This window comes from Oryctolagus cuniculus, chromosome 1 (assembly GCF_051225735.1).
Source record: "Oryctolagus cuniculus isolate XC-2025 breed Fujian yellow rabbit chromosome 1, ASM5122573v1, whole genome shotgun sequence".
NCBI lineage: Eukaryota > Metazoa > Chordata > Mammalia > Lagomorpha > Leporidae > Oryctolagus > Oryctolagus cuniculus.
Genome location: NC_142867.1, coordinates 152907935 through 152932042, shown reverse-complemented (window position 1 = coordinate 152932042; position 24108 = coordinate 152907935). Strand labels below are relative to the sequence as shown.

General features: G+C 37.1%; 1 protein-coding gene across 18 annotated transcripts in view; it reads left to right on the top strand.

Annotated features, from left to right (window-relative positions):
* VPS13A (vacuolar protein sorting 13 homolog A) overlaps positions 1 to 24108 on the top strand; it is a 248424-nt gene that overhangs the window by 159579 nt on the left and 64737 nt on the right. For 14 of the 18 annotated variants that reach the window (XR_011379457.1, XM_089336575.1, XM_051858844.3 and 11 more), the window contains 13 exons: positions 428 to 520; positions 967 to 1323; positions 3625 to 3726; positions 4076 to 4234; positions 4402 to 4657; positions 7424 to 7584; positions 11266 to 11369; positions 14950 to 15232; positions 18353 to 18748; positions 19345 to 19449; positions 19567 to 19713; positions 22522 to 22650; positions 23382 to 23515. Coding sequence is in view for 15 of the 18 variants with exons in the window: in XM_089336575.1 (XP_089192701.1) it covers positions 428 to 520; positions 967 to 1323; positions 3625 to 3726; positions 4076 to 4234; positions 4402 to 4657; positions 7424 to 7584; positions 11266 to 11369; positions 14950 to 15232; positions 18353 to 18748; positions 19345 to 19449; positions 19567 to 19713; positions 22522 to 22650; positions 23382 to 23515 (2426 nt within the window). In the remaining 3 variants the exon portion in view is untranslated. Of the gene's footprint in view, positions 1 to 427; positions 521 to 966; positions 1324 to 3624; positions 3727 to 4075; positions 4235 to 4401; positions 4658 to 7423; positions 7585 to 11265; positions 11370 to 14949; positions 15233 to 18352; positions 18749 to 19344; positions 19450 to 19566; positions 19714 to 20991; positions 21043 to 22521; positions 22651 to 23381; positions 23516 to 24108 lie in introns of those variants that run through there. The other 4 variants (XR_016236667.1, XR_016236666.1, XM_089336595.1 and 1 more) reach the window with 2 other exon arrangements.

Below are 24108 nucleotides of genomic sequence, written 5' to 3'. Positions count from 1 at the left end.
ATTACACGAAAGGAAAGTTAAAATAGAAGCTTATTGTGGTATAAAAATTTTTGAAATCCTCGCAGTTTTTTCATAATACATGCTTTCTGTTAACTTTTCTTCAAAATTCCCAGTATATATGGATTTCAAAATTTTTTGCACCAAAATAACTTGTTCTCTTACTCTATTTTATACAAACATTTAGGAGTATTGTCTTAAGTTTTATAGGTTAGTTTTGGATATTTAAGAAATGTTTCTATTTATTTTTTATTGCTAATATTTTTGTTAACACTTCCTTTTTATTACAAATAGTGATAATAAAGAGGTTGATATTGAGTCATTTAATACTTATTTTTACTGATTTGCTTATTTATTACTAAGAAACCCTTTAGTAGGATTATTTTAATATTTAAATATTAATTTAATGGTATTGATTTTTTTCTCATAGGTTTTGCAGCCTTGTGACTTATTTTATCAAGCTACTCAGACAGGTACGACTCCACAAGCTATTGATATATCAGTGAAATCCTTGACACTAAAGGTAAGTTACAATCAAATCATTCTATCATAAAAAATTCATGAGACCTAGAAACAAGGAGTTATTATAGTAAGTCTTAATTGTTAAATAAGCAAAAAAAAAAAACTTTTGTTTTTGAAAATATTATTTACAAAATGATATTGTTAATATACATTTTATCATGAATGTTATTGTATATTTAATTATTTGCATTTAACTAGTTTATTGGTATTTAACATTTATATATATAGTTGAAATAATACTTGATCATTTTAATATGAGATTAAATATTTTAGCACGTTGAAATTAATAATGGTAATTAAAATTTTTTGTATGTAGCACATCGTATCTTCTATTTTGTGGTGATAATGTTAGTAGATTATTAATTCCTCATAATTATTCAGCAATTAGGTTTAACAGTTTTTGAAAGTAGCATATGTAATTTTTTAATTTAATTTTATTCCATTTAGGTTTCACCAGTTATCATAAACACCATAATTACCATAACTTCAGCACTTTATGCAACCAAGGAAACCATTCCAAAAGAAACTGCTTCTTCCATAGCACAGTTGTGGGATAAGAAGGATATAAAGAATTTAAAAATGTGGTTCCTGGAAGAATCAAATGAAACTGAAAAAATAGCTCCCACAACTGAATTGGTACCCAAAGGAGAGATGATAAAAGTGAACGTTGATTCTATTTTTATAGTTCTTGAGGCTGGAATTGGTCATAGAACAGTGCCCATGCTTTTGGCAAAGTCACGTTTTTCAGGAGAAGGCAAAAACTGGAGCACACTAATAAATCTCCACTGTCAACTTGAACTAGAAGTAAGTAGATAAAGCATTTTTATGGTTTTTAATGACAAATAATACAATATCTGGGATGTTTGGGGAATATTATTTATTTAAATTAAGCTTATTGTAAATATTATATTTGCTCAGAAACTTAGAAGAAAGCTTATAGATTTATGCCCTTGAATAGTTGGTGTTATGTGTACATTATTTCTACTTTTAGAATACATAGTCATATTAAATTTGTTATAATGCATTATATCAACTTAAAGGTAACATGGCAGTAGACAAGTATTAATTTTAAAATTCTCATTTTTAGGGATTGAATTTTAAGGGATTGAATATTTTTTATTCCAATTTTTTTTATTTATATAAAAGGAACAGTACAGTTTTAAGAACATAATAATATATCTTACCCTAACCTCCTTTCCTCACTCCCACCTTCCTTCCTACTTCCTTTCTTCTTTTTCTTTTAATTTATGCAATGACATACTTATTTTTTTTTTTAAGCAAAAAGACTCTAGTTTATTGGGAATATAGACAATGGGTATAAACGATAGTTGAATGGAAAAAATGACCATTTTAAAACATTCATAGGGGCTGGCACTGTGGCATTGTCGGTAAAGCTACTGCCTGTGGTGCCAGCATCCCATGTAGGTGCCGGTTCAAATCCTGGCTGCTCCACTTCTAATCTGGCTCTCTGCTATGGCCTGGGAAAGCAGTAGAAGATGGCCCAAGTCCTTGGGCCCATGCACCCATGTGGGAGACCTGCAGGAAGCTCCTAGCTCCTGACTTTGGATAGGTGCAGCTCTGGCCGTTGCAGCCATTTGGGGAATGAGCCAGCAGATGGAAGACCTCTCTCTATCTCTGACTCTCTGTAGCTCTGCCTTTCAAATAAATAAATATCATTAAAAAAATTCATAGACTAAATTTCTGGATATATAGATAATATAATCTTGGTATAAGGAATTAGAAGGATATGCCTTATGCTTTTATATAATATTGAGTTTTTAACGCTAATGAAAGTCCATTAAGACTTTTCAGATTTTCATAAGAGTACTTTAAACCAAGTTTAAGTTGATATTATTTGGGAAATATCTGAGCAAACATATTTTACTTTGGAATTTATGTGGAATCTTTTGAAGTGTACCGTGGTTTAAATTAATAATATACTTTATTAAAAACTTAAACAAATATTCTCCCTTGTAACAGTAAATATGGAAACATGAAATTCTATTCTTTTATTAAGTATGTTGCGGCAGAATGGTTTGCTAATTAAGAAGTATAACTTTGACTTAAAATTTTCAAATTCTGATTAGAATTCTGTAGATTTTACAGAAAATTTGATCTAGGATGTCTATAATTTTTTTTTTAAATCTATGTATTTATTTGAAAGGCAGAGTTATAGAGAGGCAGAGAGAGGTCTTCCATCCACTGGTTCACTCCCCAGATGGCTGCAATGGCCAGAGCTGCGCCAATCTGAAGCCAAGAGCCAGGAGTATCTTTTGGGTCTCCCACGTGGGTGCAGGGTCCCAAGGACTGGGGCCATATTCCACTGCTTTCCCATGCCATAGCAGAGAGCTGGATGGGAAGTGGAGTAGCCAGAACTTGAAATGGTGCCCATATGGGGTGGCAAAATTGTAGGCAGCAGCTTTACCCACTATGCCACAGTGCTGGTCCCTATAAAATTTCAAAAATTGAGAATGTCCACACCACACTGAATTTAATTTTAACTTAAATGTAACAAAGTTCAAGCTTTCTGATCATGAGCCTTGCCTACAGGCTTCCCTGTTTGACCTCTGAATATAATTTTCAAATCCAAGGCCATTGCTTCCTATGCATCTAATGCAGATAATTATGTGACATTTATTATGTGCTAGACGTTATTCTAAAACAGGTATCCCTCTTTTAATCTTAACCCTCTAAAAAGTTGTTGAAACATATGATATTTTCTTTTAAGCACTTTGAATTGGAGGCACAAAATTTCTTTAATGTGTTATAGATCAACAGTGTTTGATGCTTGGCCTAGTATGGAATTAAAGAAAGATGCTTAAAAGAGGTTTTGTTTATTTTCTTCTGGACGAAAGGCTTGTGATGAAAGCTGCTCATATGCTTCCCTGGCTGGTATCTACATTGTGAAGGGTGGACATGGGCCATTTTAGCTAGGCGAGGGAATTGCTGCGGGAGTATATGGAGCAAGCTGTTGAAGAGTGTGCAGAATGGTTTTCATATAGAAAGAGCGTGGGCAAAAGCATAACAGTAGGAAACAGCGTGGAAGATGATGGCGTGGAAGATACCAGCATGCTTCATTTAAAACATAAAAAATTGTCTCTGTAGGTACATTATTATAATGAAATGTTTGGTGTATGGGAGCCTTTGCTTGAGCCCTTAGAAATTGATCAGACTGAGGATTTTAGACCATGGAATCTTGGTCTCAAGGTATGTATAAATCTGTGTAGGTATATATATTTTTTCAAAGTATTTTCTTAGAGTGATTTAAGATGACTACAAAATTAAAAAGGTACAGAGGTTTCCATATACACTTAGTAATGCTGGGATTTTTTTTTCCTTCTAAATTATGCTTGCCATTTTGCTGTCGTTGGGTTTCCTCTAGAACTGCCCCTGTCCTGTTTGACCTTACAAAAGGACAGCAGCAAAAATAAAATATATCGCTGCCTCTAATGTTAAAATTGGAACTTTTCTAAAGTTTGGTTTTACTTTGCATAATGAGTCACATTGTTTTAGCAGCAAGTTTTTTTTCTTACCGTTTAATATTTTATCATTTTAGATGAAAAAGAAAGCCAAAAAGGCTATTGTTGAGTCAGATGCTGAAGAAGAAAACTACAAAGTGCCAGAATATAAAACTGTCATCAGTTTCTATTCAAGAGACCAATTAAACATCACATTATCCAAATGTGGTCTTATAATGTTAAATAATTTAGTCAAGGTAAGAAAAGAAATTTGAAACTCTAAATGTTGAGATACTAGGCTGAATTGACCCTTTTATTTAATTAGAAGTTTTTTGTTGAATTCTTTGTCGTGTGTCCGTTAGTGTTCTGCTTTTGATTTAGTTTTCCACATTTTAATTTATTTATGATAACTCTCACTTATTAGGCATTTACTGAAGCTGCCACTGGGTCTGCCCCTGTCTTCATAAGGGATCTAGCACCGTTTATCATTTTCAATTCTCTTGGACTTAGTGTCTCTGTTTCACCAAGTGATTCTTTTAATGTACTCAACGTTCCTATGGCAAAATCATATATATTGAAAAATGAGGAGAGTTTAAGTATGGATTATGTCCGAACTAAGGAAAATGATCATTTCAGCGCAATGACCAGCCTAAGCAGCAAGCTCTTCTTCATTCTTCTGAGTAAGTGATGCATTATTTCCTGTGGCTTTGGTTTAAATCACAGTCTCGTGTGCTTTGCTGTTTTACTCATTTGTAGTATTCTACAGATTTTTTAAATCTTCCTAGTAAATTGGGAACATTTTTTTCAACTTTGCAGTTGGTTGCTGTTGTTACTAAGATCTTTGTATTCCAAATTCTGACTTTGCTTACCCACTGCATTATTTAAAGCACGGTAATTTCCTCTTTGTTGTTGGGAAGCCAAATGTTAGAGCTCATCCTAATTCAGCTTCTACAGGCCATAGAAGCTGATACTGTCTTTTTTTTTTTTTAAAGATTTATTTATTTATTTATTTGAAAGGCAGAGTTACATAGAGAAGGAGAGGCAGAGAGAGAGAGAGAGAGAGATGTCTTCCATCTGCTGGTTCACTCCCAAGATGGCCTCAATAACCAGAGCTGCATTGATCCAAAGCCAGGAGCTTCCTCCTGCTTTCCCAAGAAACTTGGGTCACCTTCTGCTGCTTTCCCAGGCCACAGCAGAGAGCTGGATCGGAAGTGGAGCAGCCAGGGCTCGAACCAGCACCCATGTGGATGTCAGCACTGCAGGCGGTGGCTTTACCAGCTATGCCACAGCATAGGTCCCAGATATGCTTTAAGCACATTTGGTACAACTTTAAGCACATTTGGTACAATTTGGTAGTATTTTTTTTTTCAGATTTATGTTATTATTCAAAAGCCATAGTCACACACACACACACACACACACACAGAGACACATTTGGTACAACTTGGTAGTATTTTTTTTAAGATTTATGTTATTATTCAAAAGCCATAGATACACACACACATGCACACACACGCACACACACGGGGTGGGGGGGAGAGAGAGTTCTTCCAACTGAGGGAAAGTAGTAGGGAGGCAGGGTGAGAGATCTGTCTTCCATTCGATGCTTTACTCCCTGATGGCCACAAAGGCTGGGCCTGATGCAGGTGGAAGCCAGAAGCCTGGAATTCCACCCCCGTGGATTAGGTCTTCCAACTCAGTGGCAGGAGCCCAGTGATGTCTTCTCAGGCACATTATCAGGGAGCTGGATCAGAAGTAGAGCAACCAGGATGTAATAATGCTTAGTCACCAACAATAGCTTAACCTCTGTGCCAAGATGTCAGCTCCACAACTTGGGAGTAACCTACCCATTTTGTATCTGACTGAATTTAAAACTTGAATTAACGAAAATGACACATTAGTAATTGTTTTAGAATTGATGAATGGTTTTTTATGTGGCGATTTTCCCTTGTCTTTTCTAATTCCCACAAGTTTTTCATTTTTATGGAAGGTGAAAGTAAATTCTTAAATTATCTTGTCATGTAATGTTATATACTCCCAAAGCCTCACCTATATCACTTTGTAACACTCAAGTAATTATTAAAGAGGACATCATTTGAAAGGTTAAAATTAGGTATAGAAGTGAAGTGCTTTATTAGTGCTTTCTTCTAATCAGGAAATAACGCATAACAAGTGTTTCAGGGACTGTTGGAGCATTGTCAATGAATTGTTACCAGTTTTACCTCTGGTTTGGAAGTAACATTTTTATGATGAAGGGCAAGTAAAATCTGCAAGTAAGTAATTTCACCCCAATACCACATGTGTTTATTAGATAAATATGTACAAAATTTTCTTTAACCAAATCCAAGATGTAACATAAAAAGTGACATGCTTGTTGGAAAAATCAGAAACTGAAAAATCATCACTATGCTGATATTTAAAGATGTCTGAAGGGATTAGCCCTGGTTATTATGACAGAAAATCTCAGTGTTCGTACAGTTTTCAATTTTTGCTCTCATTGTTCAGGTTTTTTTTTTTTTTTCTTTTTGAAGATTTATTTATTTGAAAGGCAGAATGGCAAAGAGAGAGAGGTCTTCCATCTGTTGGTTCACTTTCCAAATGGCTGCAACAACCAGGTTGGGTCCAGGCTGAAGCCAGGAGCCTGGGTAGCAGGGGTGCGAACACTGGGGCCATATTCCACTGTTTTCCCAGGTACATTATCAGGGAGCTGGATTGAAAGCGAAAGTGGAAGCAGAACAGCTGAGATTCAAACTGGCAATGGATATGGGATACTGGCATCATAAACCGCAGCATAACATACTGTGCCACAATGCTGGCCCTACTCAGTATTTTGTTTGTTTGTTTTTGTTTTTGTTTTTTTGACAGAGTGGACAGTGAGACAGAGAGAAAGGTCTTCCTTTTCCGTTGGTTCAAACCCCAATGGCCACTGCGGCCGGTGCACTGCACTGATCCGATGGCAGGAGCCAGGTGCTTCTCCTGGTCTCCCATGCGGGTACAGGGCCCAAGCACTTGGGCCATCCTCCACTGCACTCCCAGACCATAGCAGAGAGCTGGACTGGAAGAGGAGCAACCGGGACAGAATCCAGTGCCTCGACCGGGACTAACTCGGGGTGCTGGTGCCACAGGTGGAGGATTAGCCTATTGAGCCGCGGCGCCGGCCTACTCAGTTATTTTTAAAGGGTTTGCCATGGTTGCTGAAGGTTAAATTCCTGGAAAAGATTATTCTTTTCAATTAAAATAATTGTTTTTTGGTGAAATGCTTTGAAGGTTTTAGGTGAGTGCTGTGGAAATATGTGGTGGCCTCTTAAAATAGCCCCTTTTATGCATTATATCCCAAGACTTCAGGAACTGCTATTTATAACTTCAGTGCAATCATTTGATATTTCTTACCATTAATATACTAATATTAATGTACAGTGAATTTTCAAATATGTGTATTCATTTAGCACCTGTTAACCATTCTACTGCTGATAAGATCCCTTTAACAAAAGTGGGACGACGTCTATATACTGTAAGACACAGAGAGTCTGGAGTTGAAAGATCTATTGTTTGTCAGATTGATGCAGTGGAAGGAAGTAAGAAGATAACAGTTCGCTCTCCAGTACAGGTACAAAATGATTAATTTGTGGGGAAGTCCTGTGGAGTAATCTGTGTACTAATAATGTTCTGGTATATGAATTTGTTATTTTTGGTAGGAAAAACAATATTATTAAAAATAAATTTGCCCAGTAACACGCAGCTAGTATTGTAGCAATGCCCAAATTTGATCTTTCACTTTAAGTTTTGTGTCCATTCCATTCTTCCATTATATGAATATTGTTTGGTCATAAACTTTATCAGTTGTTCCAGCAGGGAAAGCTTAGCTGCAGCGTGCTGTTATATAAATGTTTGCTTTCTCCTTGTGCCAAACAGTTCTCTGTTTATTCCACCTCTCCAGCCTTATTCCCATTTCTTTCCCGAGACTCTGGTCCCCAGATTTTAAATCATTAGTTTATTCTCTGCTTCCAACTATTTTTTGCTACACTAAGCTTAGTAAAAAAAAAAAAAAAAAAAAAAAGGAAGCAGTAGGAAACTTTGTTATCAAACTTCACATTCTAAATAGACACTACTGAAAAGCATGTGGCATGTGTCTTCTTGAATATTCTGTGTATATCAGTGATAAGTTGAATATACAGTTTATTGGAAATTCTATTTGTAATTTTAAAAAGTGTAAACCTTAATGTTTGTTTGAACTTTGTAGATATTAACTATTGGTTTGATAGGGGTTTGATTTTTAGAAGCTTTATCCAGTTATACCTTTTGTGTTGAGAAATTTACTATAAATAATACAGACCTCTAGCCACCTAGTTTATAACAAATGATGTTTACAATGTTTTTACTTCACAGGGGAAGTGTTCCTCTAAATAGTTACAGTGTTCCTTTGGATGCCTGCATCCTTTCAGAGTTCCTGGGCTCAGGTTCCAGCTCTGCTGCTGAATCCAGCTTCCTGCTCATATATACCTTGAGAAGCCATGGTGATGCTAAAGTGGTTGGGTCCCTGCCACTCACATGGGAGATCCAAATTGAGTTCCCCATTCCTGGCTTGGTTCTGGCTTAGCCACAACTGTTGCAGGCATTTGGAAAGTAAACTCCAGTGGATGAGAGATCTCTGTGTCTCGCTGCTTTTCAAATAAATAATATTTTAAAATATTTTTTCCTCTGAGCCAGGTGTTTGGACTAGCAGATAGTACGTTTGTGATCCAAAAATGTCTGAGTTTAACTCCCAGGTCTGGTTCCTGATTCCAGCTTCAGCCCAGCCCTTGTGGGCATTTTGGGGACAGAAGATCTATGTCTCCCCCCTTTCTACCCTCTCTGCCTCCTTCCTCTCTCCCTTTCACTCTCCTCTGCAAAAAGAAAAAAAAATTAAATGAAGTTTTTGCTTCAGAGATTGTAGTCTCTGTGTTAGTATACATTTCCCTTTCTTTCTAGAAAGAGATGATCTGTTTGGTGATATGATGTGTGTATATATATATATATATATTTCTAGCCTCATGTTTTTAAAACTATGATTATGTGTGCATAAAATATAAATTGTGCTGTATTTTTAGTTATAGTGTGTTCTACATAAATAAATTTTAAGAAAATTTTCTAAATACTGTATTCATGAGGTTGTTTCCCTTTTTTTCCATAATACAAGCAGTACTGTAGAGAACATTAATGTTGTTGGCTGCACATGTGTAAATACTTCCTTATATATACAACTAGGAGCAAAATTGTTAGGTCTTTTAAAAAGATGCATTTTCATTTTTATTAGGTTTTTTCAAACTTCTGCAAAGTTATTTTATCAGTTTCCATTCTGTCAGCATTTACTGAGTCCCTAGTTATATCCTTTTCAACTGTTGATATTACAGGACTCTGGATATTTGACAGTCGGATAGTATGAAATGATAGGCTATGATTATAACTTGATATAGGATGTAAATGATATCTTATGATTATTACCAGTCATGTTGAATGTCTTTCCAGCTATTTATTGGTCATTTAGTTTTTCGCTTCCATTTATTTTCCATTCCCTGCTCAAATGCACTTCCCAATTTTCTGTTAATTGCAGGATTTTTGTGTGTGCAGGATTTTTGTGTGTGCTTAGCTATAAAGCTTTTGTTAGATTTATTTTAGACATTTCCCAGCTTGTGACCTGATATTTGTTTTTGTCATATAAATATTTAAATTTTTCTTAGAATTTTTGTAGTACGTTTATTATTTGTAGTATTTTATATAATTTTTTGTAGAATTTGTAGAATTATTTGTATTATTCTTTTTTTTTTTTTTTTTTTTTTTGACAGGCAGAGTGGACAGTGAGAGAGAGAGAGACAGAGAGAAAGGTCTTCCTTTGCCGTTGGTTCACCCTCCGATGGCTGCCGCACCCGGCGCAGTGTGGCTGGCACACCGCGCTGATCCAAAGGCAGGAGCCAGGTGCTTCTCCTGGTCTCCCATGGGGTGCAGGGCCCAAGCACTTGGGCCATCCTCCACTGCCTTCCCCAGGCCACAGCAGAGAGCTGGCCTGGAAGAGGGGCAACCGGGACAGAATCCGGCACCCCAACCGGGACTAGAACCCTGTGTGCCAGCGCCGCAAGGCGGAGGATTGGCCTATTGAGCCACGGCGCCGGCCCGCCCTTCCTTCCTTCCTTCCTTCCTTCCTTCCTTCCTTCCTTCCTTCCTTCCTTCCTTCCCTCCCTCCCTCCCTCCCTTCCTTCCTTTTCTTCCTTCTTTTTCTTCCTTCTTTTTCTTCCTTCCTTCCTTCCTTCTTTTTCTTCCTTCTTTTTCTTCCTTCCTTCTTTTTCTTCCTTCCTTCCTTCCTTCCTTCTTTTTCTTTCTTGACAGGCAGAGTGGACAGTGAGAGACAGAGACAGAAAGGTCTTCCTTTTGCTGTTGGTTCACCCTCCGATGGCCGCCGCGGCTGGCTCGCCGCGCTGATCCGAAGCCAGGAGCCAGGTGCTTCTCCTGGTCCCCCATGGGGTGCAGGGCCCAAGCACTTGGGCCATCCTCCACTGCACTCCCTGGCCGCAGCAGAGAGCTGGCCTGGAAGAGGGGCAACCGGGATAGAATCCGGTGCCCCGACTGGGACTAGAACCCGGGGTGCCGGCGCCGCTAGGCGGAGCATTAGCCTGTTGAGCTGCGGCGCCAGCCTCTTCTTCTTAACAGGCATGTCTATAAACAAATTAATCCCTATTCCAAAGTCAAGAAGACATTATTATTATTCTCTTTGATGTTTAAAATTCTATTTTTGAGATATTTTTACTTTTTTTTGTTTTTAAAGATTTATTTATTTGAAAGGCAGATTTACAGAATGAGAGTGAGAGAGACATCTTTGATCCACTGGTTCACTTCCTGAATGGCCTCCAAGCTAGTCTAGGCTGAAGCCAGAGGCCTGGAACTCCCTGCTAGTTTCCCCTGGGGATGGCAGGAGACCAGACACTTGGGCCATCTTCTGCTGTTTTCACAGGTATATTAGCAGGCAGCTGGATCAGAAGTGAAGCATTCAGTACCTGAACTGGTGCTTACATGGGATGCTGGTGTTGTAGGCAGCAGCTTAACTCGCTGTGCCTCAACTCCAGCTCCTTTCAGATCCTCTTTCTGTAAAACTGAAACTTTGCCTATATTTTTAGGATAAATACTTGTTTGTTTCTTATAATTTATATGAGCAAGATGAATATTGTCTGGTGGTTCCTTTGTTAGAATGTTTAAATGGATGTATGTTGTTTTTAAATGTCTTCAAGGTCTTAGATTTATGACACTTTATCTTTCTCAGCTTAAAAATCACTTTTCAGTCCCAATCTCTGTTTATGAAGGAGACACATTATTGGGAACTGCTTCACCTGAAGATGAATTCAACATACCATTAGCTTCTTACCGGTAATTTTTTCCTTTATCTTATTTGCTCTGAGATCTCATAGAATTTTTAGTTGCTTGATTCTATGTAGAATCATGTCCTTAAATTATAAAACTTTGATCAGATCTGCCTTGTTGATATCACATGTGTTTTATGTAGGATTCAGGCCATTTCAGTTATTCTTTCTTTGAAAATTTAATGCTCTTAATTTATACCATGTAAATTATATATTCTATTGGTAAATTAGTATGTGCTTGCAGTATAATCATAATTATATATGTTCCTAAACTTTAAAATGTCTCTTATTGGTAGTTTCTGGATTTATATATTATGAAGCAATTTTTTAGAGGTTTTATAATATAATGTTTTTGAAAGTCCTTTAAAAAACAAAATATATTTTTTTTGTTTAAGATTTTATTTATTTGAGAGGTAGAACTATACACAGAGAGAGGAGAGATAGAGAGAAAGATCTTCCATCCACTGTTTCACTCCCCAAATGGCTACAATGGCTGGAGCTGTGCCAGTCCAAAGCCAGGAGCAAGGAGCTTCTTCAGGGTTTCCCATTCTGGTGCAGGAGCCCAAGCACTAGGGCCATTTTCCACTGCTTTCCCATTCCATAGGCAGAGAGCTAGATCAGAATAGGAACAGCCAGGACACAAACTGGTGCCCATAAGGGATACCAGAGCCACAGGCAGAGGTTTAGTCTACCACACTGCAGCACTGGCCCTGAAAATGTATGTTTTTATCTACACATTTATCTGTTAACTGTTCAGGGGTAGATTTATAATATATATTGAAATATATACTGCTTTAATCTTGAAGACTTAAAATAATTGGGTTAAAGTTGATATAAAATGTTATGGTTTTTGTGGGTTTTTTTTAAGATTTATTTAGTTAGTTAATTAAAAGGCAGAGTTACAGAGAAAAAGGTAGTTGGTTCACTCCCTGTATGCCCTCAGTGGCCCAGGCTAGAACAAGCCAAAGCCAGGAGCTTCTTTTGGGTCTCTCAAGTGGGTACAGGGGCCCAAGCACCTGGGTCATCTGCTTTCTCAGAAGCATTAAAAGAGATCTGGATTGGAAGTAGAGCAGCCAGGACTTAAACCTGTGTCCATACAGGATACTGGCACTGCAGGTGGTGGCTTTATTTGCTACACCACAGCACTGGCCCCAAAATATTATGTTTTAAGGGAAGATTGATAAGATATTAATGATGAGCTACTCATAATTATTGCCTTAATATTGTAATAAGTATTATTATTCAAGGTTATTAATCTGTAATTGAAAGTAATCTCTTCCATGAAGATTGAACTCTATTGGAGAATAAAAGTTCCCTCAGAATTAATTGTTGTAGTTTGTTAGAAGACACACTAGAGGGGCCAGCGCCGTGGCTCACTTGGCTAATCCACTGCCTATGGCACCAGCATCCCATATGGGCACCAGGTTCTAGTCCCGGCTGCTCTTCTTCCAGTCTAGCTCTGCTGTGGCCCAGGAAGGCAGTGGAGATGGCCCAAGTGCTTGGGCACTTGCACCCATGTAGGAGACCAGGAGGAAGCACCTGGCTCCTGGCTTCAAATCGGCATAGCTCTGGCTGTAGTGGCCATTTGGGGGATGAACCAACAGAAGGAAAACCTTTCTCTCTGTCTCTCTCTCTCACTGTCTAACTCTATCTGTCAAATAAATTTTAAAAAAAAAATCTTAAAAAATGAAGACACATTAGAAATGGACACTCAACTATGCATTTTGTTCAAGGGAGAAAGAAATGTCTAATATTTTTTTACCCGTAGCTGGAAGTCATTGAGAAAGGAGGCACTGAGAAGTGAGTATGGAGGGTTCAGTGTTCAGTCTAGCAAATGTAAGGCACTGTCAGATATCATTACAAAAAAAAAAAAAAAAAAAAAACCTATTTAAAATTTAAGAATCTGAGCTTATGAAAATGAGGGATAGAGATCTGATATTTATAAGGAACAGTTTCACAATCATAGTTGATTAGATTTTAAAATATAAAAAAACTTGGAAAATTTTTTAAAGATTTACTTACATAATTGAAAGCAAAAAGAGATACAGAGAAAGAAGGAGAGAGAGAGAGATCCTCCATCTATTAGTTGACTCCCCAAATGGCTGCAACAGCCAGGGCTGGTCCAGGCCAAAGCCAGGAACCAAGAGCTTCTTCTGGGTCTCCCACCAATAGTGTATAAGCATCCCCTTTTACATATATTCTCAGCAGACTTTTTTTTTTATTTTTGTCTTCCTAATAATAGCTTTTTTTGACCACAATGAAGTGATAGCTCATTGTGGTATTTACATTTCTCTAGTCAACTCAAGATAATGGATCATTTTTTCATGTATTGGTTAGCCATTTATATTTCTTCTTTTCAGAAATGTCTATTCAGATACTTTCCCCATTTCTTAGAAAAAATCCTTAATTGCTTATTCTTGGACACAGCTTAGGTTAAAAAAATTATTAAAGCTGGGGCTTAGGTTGTGGTATAGTGGGGTAAGCTGCCACCTGCCATGGCGATGATACCATTTTGACAGTGAACCAGCAGATGGAAGATCTCTCTGTCTCTCCATCTCCATAACTCTGACTTTCAAATAAGTAATTAAAAAAAAAAAAAAGTATTAAACCTTGGGGGCAGGTGTTGTGGTGCAACAGCTGAAGTTGCTGCTTGTGATGTCCATGTTCCGTATCAGAGTGTTTGATTTGACTTTAAGCTACTGTGCCCATCTAGCTTCCTGATAAGGCATCTGAGAGGCAACAAATGTTGACCCCAGTACATGGTTTCCTGCCACTCACATAGGAGATCTCTGTACAGAGTTCCTAGCTCATGGCTTCAACCCGGCCTGGCCCTGGTTGTTGCAAGCATTTGGAGAGTGAGCCAGTGGATCGAAGATACCTGTGTCTCTCTCTCTTTCTCTCCACCCCCCAATCCCTTTCCCTCTCTGTCTCTTTCTCTCTCCCTCCCTCCCTCCGTCAGTCAGCCTTTCAAATACATAAATCTCTTTTGAAAATTTTTAAACTTGAAAATATTGTTGAAATCTAAACAAAGAATGTGATATGCAAGTGTAAAGACAAGTCATTTGAGGTACCCAGTCATTTTGTCATCATTTTCTTATAACCTCTTCTCTGCGTCTGTGCTCTACATCTCAATGGAATATCTATGAAAGCTTTCCTTTGCTTAGCTTTGGAAAGCTAGTGATTATTTTTAGAATTTTTTGTTCCATTCCTTGTCCTTTTAGGAGCATATATCCAAGAAAACCAATTTCTTTCAGTTAAATATATGTCACAGATGGTTCTATGCAGTTTGCTTTGCATATATGATTGATGCAATTATGTGTCTTCTATAAGAACCAGTTATTTGCCTGTAAATATGCTTTTAAGGTGGTAAGTTTGCGAGAAAAAAATTCTCCTCTCAAACAAAACTTGATTAGTCTGCAGAAAGGGAAGATGATATTTATATATAAAACCTATTTCTAAAATGTATATGAAAATATTTTAAAATTATTACAATATAATGGAAGGACATAATTTTATTATTAGAAGGCTATAATAATAACTTTTTATTTTAAAGCATTTTAAAGTGTGTTGTTTAATCTTTTATACAGATCAATGCTTTTTCTGAAACCGGAAGATGTAGACTATCAAAAGTGTGAAGGAATTGACTTTGAAGAAATTATAAAAAATGATGGAGCTCTTCTGAAGAAGAAGTGCAGATCTATAAACCCTTCTAAGAAGTTATTTATTATTAATATTGTCCCAGAAAAAGATAACTTGACATCTCTGTCAGTGTATTCAGAATATGATTGGGACTTACCATACGTACTGCATTTGTGGCCACCTATTCTACTCCGAAATCTTCTTCCTTACAAAATTGCTTATTACGTAGAGGTAATCTGGAATATTTTATCTTCCTATCTTTGATTTTGTAGCTTTAGTTATTTAAAACTGTGACCAATAAAATATTTTTTTAAATTATAGTACTTATATAATAGTATAGATATTCTTCTAATGGGGAAGAAATGTTTGTTATGATGTATAAAAAATAATTTCAAGGGAAATATTTTCTACTGATTTAACAACAAAATCTGACCACTAAGTTAAATATAAATTGCATGCACAAATGTGATTTACCATTAGAAAAATTGGTGCCAACCTTTGGCATAGTGGTTAAGACTGCTGGAGATGGTGTGGGACAAAGCGGCTAAATTCAAGTCCTGGCTCCACTTCCAATTTCAGCTTCCTGCTGAGGCACACCCTAGGAGACAGTAGGTGATGGCTGAAGTGCTTGAGTCCCTGCCACACACCTGAGAGACCTGGATTCACTTTTCGGGTCCTGTCTTTGACTGGCCTGGTTCTGTCAGTTACAGACATTTTGGCAACTGAACCAGGAGATGGGAGGGAGGTCTCTGTTTCTCTCTCTATTTTCTTTTTCTGTCTCTTTCTCTTGCTCTTTGAAATAAATTCAAAATAAACTATTAGGTAATATATAGTCCTATTAGTAACTTAGAAAATAGAGATAATAAAAATGCTTGTAATCACACAATCTAAAGATACCAGTTCAGATTTAGAAGATAAACTTTTCAGTCTTTTCTGTGCTGTATGTATTTCTTTTTTGTTTGTTTGTTTGTTTGTTTTTTGACAGGCAGAGTGGACAGTGAGAGAGAGAGACAGAGAGAAAGGTCTTCCTTTTTGCCGTTGGTTCACCCTCCAATGGCCGCTGTGGCTGGCACACCGCGCTGATCTGATGGCAGGAGCCAGGTGCTTCTCCTGGTCTCCCATGCAGTGCAGGGCCCAAGCACTTGGGCCATCCTCCACTGCACTCCCTGGTCACAGCAGAGAGCTGGCCTGGAAGAGGGGCAACCAGGACGGAATCCGGCGCCCCGACCGGGACTAGAACCCGGGGTGCTGGCGCCGCTAGGTGGAGGATTAGCCTACTGAGCCGTGGCGCCAGCCTGTATTTCTTATATCATATTTAAAGGATGGATATTAACTTTTGATAACAGTATGAACATTATTATTGTAAAAACATTTATATTCTGGATTTAAATGAAAAAAATCCTGCTGCATATGTTATATTCTTTTAATGCTAATTCTCTAAAAGGATTATGTATCCTTTAAGGTTGCTTTTATTTCTTCCTTATTGTTGTAATATAAGCGATCTTGCTTCTGTTTGTTATGACATAAGAATTTCTCCTTCTTAAGATTTTATGTAAATATTTCATGTATCAAGCTTAGTAAATGAATTAAAATAATTCTACAGTATATTCTATTATAGATTTACTTTATTTTGGATATTACTGTACAAATATGTTTACACTTTTCTAATATTTTTTGGAAGGGGGTTGTTAACATTTACTGTTTAAAAGTATTTGTTTTCTATCTAAGTGGCAGATTATCATAATGATTAAGAATTTGCCACAGTGATTGACAGGCACATGGTTACCATCTATTTAATCCCTTTAACACCACCATCAACTTCATAATTCTCTGGAATATTATTTAACATGTGAAAAATCAATAATATTTTTTGCTTTAATTAGCTTAAAATCTTAAGATGAAGAAAATGCAATGTTACAATAATAGGAATGACCCAGAAGAGAGATACTAGAAAAACTGGCAAGCTACCCATGTACACTGTCTATAAACCATTCCATTTCCTTAACTTTGATTTGGATTTGGATTTAATTTGATTTCCATCAACTTTTAATTTGACACTTTTAGGGATCACAGTCTGCCAGTTTCCAAGGGATATGATGATGAGTTTTTAGAAAGACAATTCAAGTGTGGTATTGGAGAAGGAACTAGAGAGGACAAATGTGATTAGGAGAGTATAAAACTGAGAAAGTCATAGTGACATCAGCTATGGTAATAGAGGTGTGGGTAGAGAGAAATGAATTAATTTTGAGAGGTACATTAGATATCAGCAGTGCTTGGAAATCAGTGAAGGGATTATTGAAAATCAAGAATGCAGGGCGAGTGTTTGACTTGCTGGTTAAGATGTCACTTGGGCTGCCCATATTTTGTATCTGAGTGCTGGGTTCAAGTCCTGGTTTCAATATTGATTGCATGTTCCTGCTAATGTGTACCATGGTGGCTCAAGTACATGGATACCTGTCACCTATGTGGGAGACCCTGATTGAATCTCAAGCTCCTGGCATTGGCCTAGCTCAGCCCAAACTAATGTGGACATTTGTGGAATGAACCAGTAAATGAGAGATCTTTGCCTTATCTCTCTCTCTCTTTCTCTCTTCTCTTTCTCTTTTCTCTCTCTTTTCAAATAAAATAAGTAAATGGGGGGGGGGTGCTGTGGTATAGTGAGTGAGGCCACCACCTGTGGTGCCAGTGTCCCATATAGGTGCTGGTTTGAGTCCTGGCTATTCCACTTTTGATCTAGCTCCCTGCTAATGTACCTGGGAAAGCTGAGGCTGGCTCAAGTGCTTGGGCCCCTGCTACCCATGTGGGAAGCTCCAGGCTCCTGGCTTCAGCCTGGCCCAGCCCCAACCATTGCAGCCATCTGGGAAGTGAACAGCAGATGGGAGATCTATTTGCCTCTCTGTCTCTTCTTCTCTTTCTCTTTGTGACTCTGACTTTCAGATAAGTAATTAAAAAAAAAAAAAGTTTTTTTTTTTTTAAATCAAGAATGGGAGGTAGTAGGTTTATTTATTTTGTATTATTACTTTCTACTACATTTTTCATTATTTTATTCTCAATACTGAAATCATCAGTGGTTAGAACTTTTCTTGTTGTTTTATACTAATTATAGTGTTTTATGTTTATAGTTTCCAGGTGAGTTTCACTTATGTTATTTACTATCCTTACAGTAGTCCATTGAAATAGGTTATTTAGATCATATAAGTTTACCGTGGTTTACAGTGATAGAACTTGAATATAAGTCTTTAGTTACAAGTTTTACAAGGTGTTTTTTTGTAGCATTTGGAATAATTAATAGAATTTTGGGGCATCTTATTCAGAAGCATTTTTATATTTAATGTGTTTTTTTTTTTACAGGGAATTGAAAATACAGTTTTTACTCTAAATGAAGGACACTCAGCCCAGATTTGTACTGTACAGTTGGATAAAGCCAAGCTACATTTAAAATTACTTGACTATCTTAATCATGATTGGAAAAGTGAATATCACATAAAACCTAATCAACAAGACATCAGTTTCATCAACTTTACATGTGTTACAGAAATAGAAAAGACTGATTTAGATATTGCTATCCATATGACTTACAATACTGGTCAGACAATTGTGGCGTTTCATAGCCCTTATTGGATGGTCAATAAAACTGATCGAATGTTACAATACAAAGCAGATGGAATTCATCGAAAGCATCCACCTAATTATAAAAAGCCAGTTCTCTTTTCTTTTCAGCCAAACCACTTTTTTAATAATAATAAGGTATGTAACATTTTTTCTTTCTTTGACTTTTTCTTAAAAAGATTTATTTATTTATTTGAAAGGTAGAGTTACAGAGAGGCAGAGAAAGAGAGAGAGAGAGAGGTCTTCCATCTACTGGCTCACTCCCCAAATGGCTGCCACAGCCGGAGCTGTGCCAATCCGAAGCCAGGAGCCAGGAGTTTCTTCCTGATCTCCCACATGCATTCAGGGGCCCAAGGACTCAGACCGTCCTTCACGCTTTCCCAGCCACATTAGCAGAGAGCTAAATCAGAAGTGAAGCAGCCAGGATTTGAACCGGCGCCCATATTGGATGCCAGTACTGCAGGTGGTGGCTTTACCTGCTGTGCCACAGTGCCGGTCCCTCCTTTTTTCACTTTTGTTTAGCTATTTGTCATCCCTTTTTAGTTTTTAGAATTCTGAACAAAATATTATGAAACTTGGTAGAAACAACATTTGTTAAATATTTGAGGTTAAAAAGGTTAGCATTGAGATATACTATCTTAATATAATATTTAATTTATGTGAAAAATTAAATTATTTAAGCAGACAGTTTTAAGTGTTTGTATATTGTAATATATTGAACTATTTTTTCCTAGGTTCAGCTTATGGTAACAGACAGTGAGTTGTCAGATCAATTTTCAATCGACACTGTTGGTAGTCATGGAGCTGTTAAATGTAAAGGACTGAAAATGGAGTACCAAGTGAGTGAGTTTACTCTATGCTCATTAAGAAACTTTTATCTGAAATTTCTGTTGACTATTAAAATTTGTAAGGATTCTATGTTGGTATAATATTTTTAACTAATTTTTTCCCCTTAGGTTGGTGTCACTATAGACCTCAGTAGTTTTAACATTACTAGAATTGTGACATTTACACCTTTTTACATGATTAAAAACAAAAGCAGATATCGTATATCAGTAGCTGAAGAAGGACATGAAAAATGGCTGTCTCTTGATTTGGAGCAGGTGGGTAGATGAATTTCAAAAATGTACCTCTTTAGATTCTCTTTTCTGCTTAGATTTAGTTATATAAATCATTATGTAATGTTTTAACTCTCCCCCTCCCCAACTTTGAGTTCCAAGAACCTTTGTTGAGTATTTGTACTAAGCTCTAGATAATTAATTATTAAAAATTGATCCTTGCCATCTAGGAATGCATAGCTTGATAAGGGAAGAAGACACTTAGCAATTACTAATCAGTGCAGCAGCACAAAACTAGATAAGAAAAGGGAATCATTGATTTTCTCTGAAAACATGTTAAGAAATGCCTCATAGAATAGTTAAGGCAGGCATAACTTAGGGGTAAAATTTGGATTTTGTGCCATCAGTTGCTATTAGACTTGTGGAAAAGAGTTTTCCAAATGGGTTATAGGTTGATAGAGTATTTTACTTGTGAGAACTTTGATACTAAATGTTAGAATTAGAAGTATTAACTATTCTTATTCACTGCTCCTTTCATGTAAAAGCCATCCTTATGGGATCATTACTTTTGAGATACATCTTTTAGAATTTCCTTTAGAGCTGATTTTGAAGCTAAATACTACTAGTTTTTGTTTATTAGTAAAAATTCTTACCACCTTTTATAATTTTTCTTGATACTAATTCTAGCTTTTTATTCAATTTCTTATCAGGTTATAGATTTTTCCCACACTGTCTACTGGCTTCCATTTTTGTTGAAAATAATGTGATTTTGTCATTTTTGGGGGTGGTGGTTTTCTTCTTTTTCTGCCCTCTTACATTTCTTTAGTTTTTAGTTGTCCTTCTTAAGATACTTGAGTCATGCATCGGTGGATTAAAGTGCTTCCTATGTTTGTAAAATTTGCAACTACTATTTCTTTAAATATTACCTTTCTTCTGTTCTTCCATTTTCTCCTCCTGGGTCTTTAACGAGACATGCTAGACATTCTTATTCTACCCTAAATGTCTCTTAGTATCTCTTTTGTGTTTTCCCTGTGTTGGACTCTGTGCTGCATTCTGGATAAGTGCTACATACATGAATATATCTTTCAAAAGTTTGTACTTTAACCATGTATAAAGTGCTATTTAAGCCTTGCACTGAGTTTTTTTTAAAAGATTTATTTATTTATTTGAAAGAATTAGAGGGAGAGAGAGAGAGATCTTCCCAAATGGCTGCAATGGCCAGAGATCGGCCATGCCAAAGTCAGGAGCCAGGAACTCCATCTGGATCTCCCATCTGGATGCAGGGACCCAAGCATTTAGGCCATGTTCTTTTGGTTTTCCCAGGCCATTATCAGAAATCTGGGTTGGAAGATCAACTAGGACTTGAACAGGTACCGATCTGGCATGCCAGCATTGTAAACAGCAGCTTTACCCACCATGCCACAACACTGTCCCTGTTCCACTGAATTTTTATTTGAATAATTATACTTCTCATTTTTAGAAGTTCCATGTTTTTTCAAATCTTTTCACTCCTTTTTAGATATTTTTTTAAGTTTATTTTAAAGGCATAGTTACAAAGAAGGGGGAAACAGAGAAAGATCTTCCATCTGTTGATTCACTACCCAGATGCCACAACGGCCAGAGCTGGGCTAGGTGGAAGCCAGGAGCTCAGAGCTACATCTAGCTCTCCTGTGGAGAGGCAGGGATCCAAGTACTTGGGCCATCTTTAGCTGTTCTTCTCCACACATTAACAGGAGCTGGATTGGACATAGAGGATCCAGAACTGCAATCAGTTCTTATATGCGGTGCTGGCATTGCAGGCAGCAGCTTAATCTGCTGTACCTCAATGTGGGCTACCTAAATTGTTTTTCTCTTTTTTTAAAAGATCTATTTATACAAAAATCAGAGTTACAGAGAAAGGGGAGGAGAGAACGGTCTTCCATCTGCTGGTTCACTCCACAAGTGGTAGGAGCTCATCCAGGTCTCCCATGTGGGTGCAGGGGCTTAAGCACTTGGACCATCTTCCACTGCTTCCCAGGCCATTATCAGGGAGTTGAATTGGAAGTGGAACAGCCAGCACACCAACTGGTGCACATATAGGATGCTGATGTTGCAGGCTGTGGCTATACCTGCTGCACCACAACACAGGCCCCCAAATTGCTTTTCCTACTGTGAACTTTGACTATTTCTCTAGCTTTTTAACCCTGCTTTGATGACTCATCATTTGTGTTTCTTTGACTTCTGCTTGATTACCAAATGATTTTCAGGAACTGATTGTACTCTTGTTTTAAAATGATCATGTGCTTACCAGTTCTGAGCTGTTACTTAGTGATTTCAGCCCTTTGCTGTGAGATCTATGCCATAGATCTATGAAATCTATGTCTTCTCCAGCCCTCTACTTATCTTGGCCCGTGAACTTAACACTCATTGTTGCTTGTATTCACAGTGCTTACAAATGACAACTCTTCTAAGTTTGTTGTTGTTGCTGTTTAAAGATTTATTTATTTGAAAAAGCTACAGAGACAGAGGGTGAGAGAGCTTCCATCTGCTGGTTCCCTCCCCAGATGGCCTCAATGTCCAGGGCTGTGCAGGCCAAAGCCAGGAGCCTCATCAGGGTCTCCCATGTGGGTGCGAGGGGCCCAAACAGGCCATCTTCTGATGTTTTTCCCAGGCCATTAGCAGGGAGCTGGATCAGAAATAGAGCAACCAGGACATGAACTGTTGGCCTCTAAGTTGACTGCTTACAGCTGTTTAGCTAAGCAACCTAGTAACCAAAGAAGTGTTGAAAAAATTTTAAAGTTATCTTAAGTCTTCTATAATGAGTTTAATAAAAACATAGAAGTATTTATGACAAATATGTAATATGTGTTTTAGTGTATCCCCTTTTGGCCTGAGGATGCTTCTAGTAAACTTCTTATACAAGTAGAAAGGAGTGAAGGTCCTCCCAAAAGGATATATTTTAACAAGCAAGAAAATTGTATTTTGTTACGTCTGGATAATGAGGTGAGTGTGTTTTTTAATATGAGTCGCATTATTAAAACTATTAATATATACTTAAGAATAGTTTTTTTCTATCAAATGATAACCTCATGATTTTTTCCCACTTTCACCAAAAATGAACATTTCTTTTTGTATAAGGCCAAGTTATCAAAAGGAAACATATAAAACAACTTATTATACAAAACAAATAAGATTGTCTAGAATACTAGAATATACTACATCTAGAATTTCTGTTAGCTGCACACAATAGTTGACATTTGTGTTTCCCACAAATTCAGTATAAAATCTGGATTTTTTTATTTTTAAAGATTTATTTATTTATTTTAGAGACAGAGTTAGAGAAAGAAGGGAGATGGTGAGAGAGATCTTCCATGCAGTAGTTCACTGTCTTAATGGCTGCAAAAACTGGGGCTGGACCAAGCTGAAGCCAGGGGCCAGGATCTTATTCTGGGTCTCCCATGTGGGTGCAGGGCCCAAGCACTTGGGCCATCCTCTGCTGCTTTCCCAGGCACATTATTAAGGAGCTGAATTGGAAGTGGAACAGCCAGCACTTGAACTGGCACCTGCAGGTCACACCTTTGACTTGCTGTGCCACAGGGCCCACTCCCCTGAATTGTTTCTAAATCATTGCCTCAAATGAAGTTAAGTCATAAATATTGTTATCAATAGATGTTACTAGTTAATATTCTTTGTAGAAGGATCACATTAAAGATGTTTTTTACCTTTTCTTTCAGCTTGGAGGTATTATAGCAGAAGTTAATTTGGCTGAGCATTCTACAGTTATTACATTTTCAGATTACCATGATGGAGCAGCTACATTCCTGTTAATAAATGACACCAAGGATGACCTTGTTCAGTACAAACAAAGGTAAGAAGATTATTACAAATACAGTAACTCTTGATTTTAACAACGTCTAGCAATTTTAGCGATGAAACATTGACTTTTGGATACTATGTAGGAGTATAAACTCCGCAAATGGCATCGTGGCTGGCAAAAACTAGGTCTCACTGTTTTTTCAAAAAATGTATACCCAAGTATGTAGAGATAAAGCAGCCTAGATATCGACAAATTTACTTATAAATGCTTACAAAGAAAAAAAATTGAAGTGTTGAAGCAAGTATAGAAAAGCTTGATCATTGTTATATCTGGTCAGTGTGTGAATGATTGTTGCCTATCCTTGAGACTTTTCATATTTTAACTAAACAATGTAAATATGAAAATGTCAGGGTTTTTTTTTTCCAAACAATTAATCTTCTCTTCTAACTGAGATATGTGGAAAAAGGACTACTTCCTTTAGGACCAAAATCAAATCTTGATGCTTTAAGACTGCTCTTACTCTTTGTTTCACTTTACTGTGATACCACATTTTTGTAGTGCCATTACAATTTATGAACTTTATGTTCTGCTACTTGGTCCCAGGCTTTTAGAACTTCTTATTTTGTCTGAGCTTTTTGTGTGTT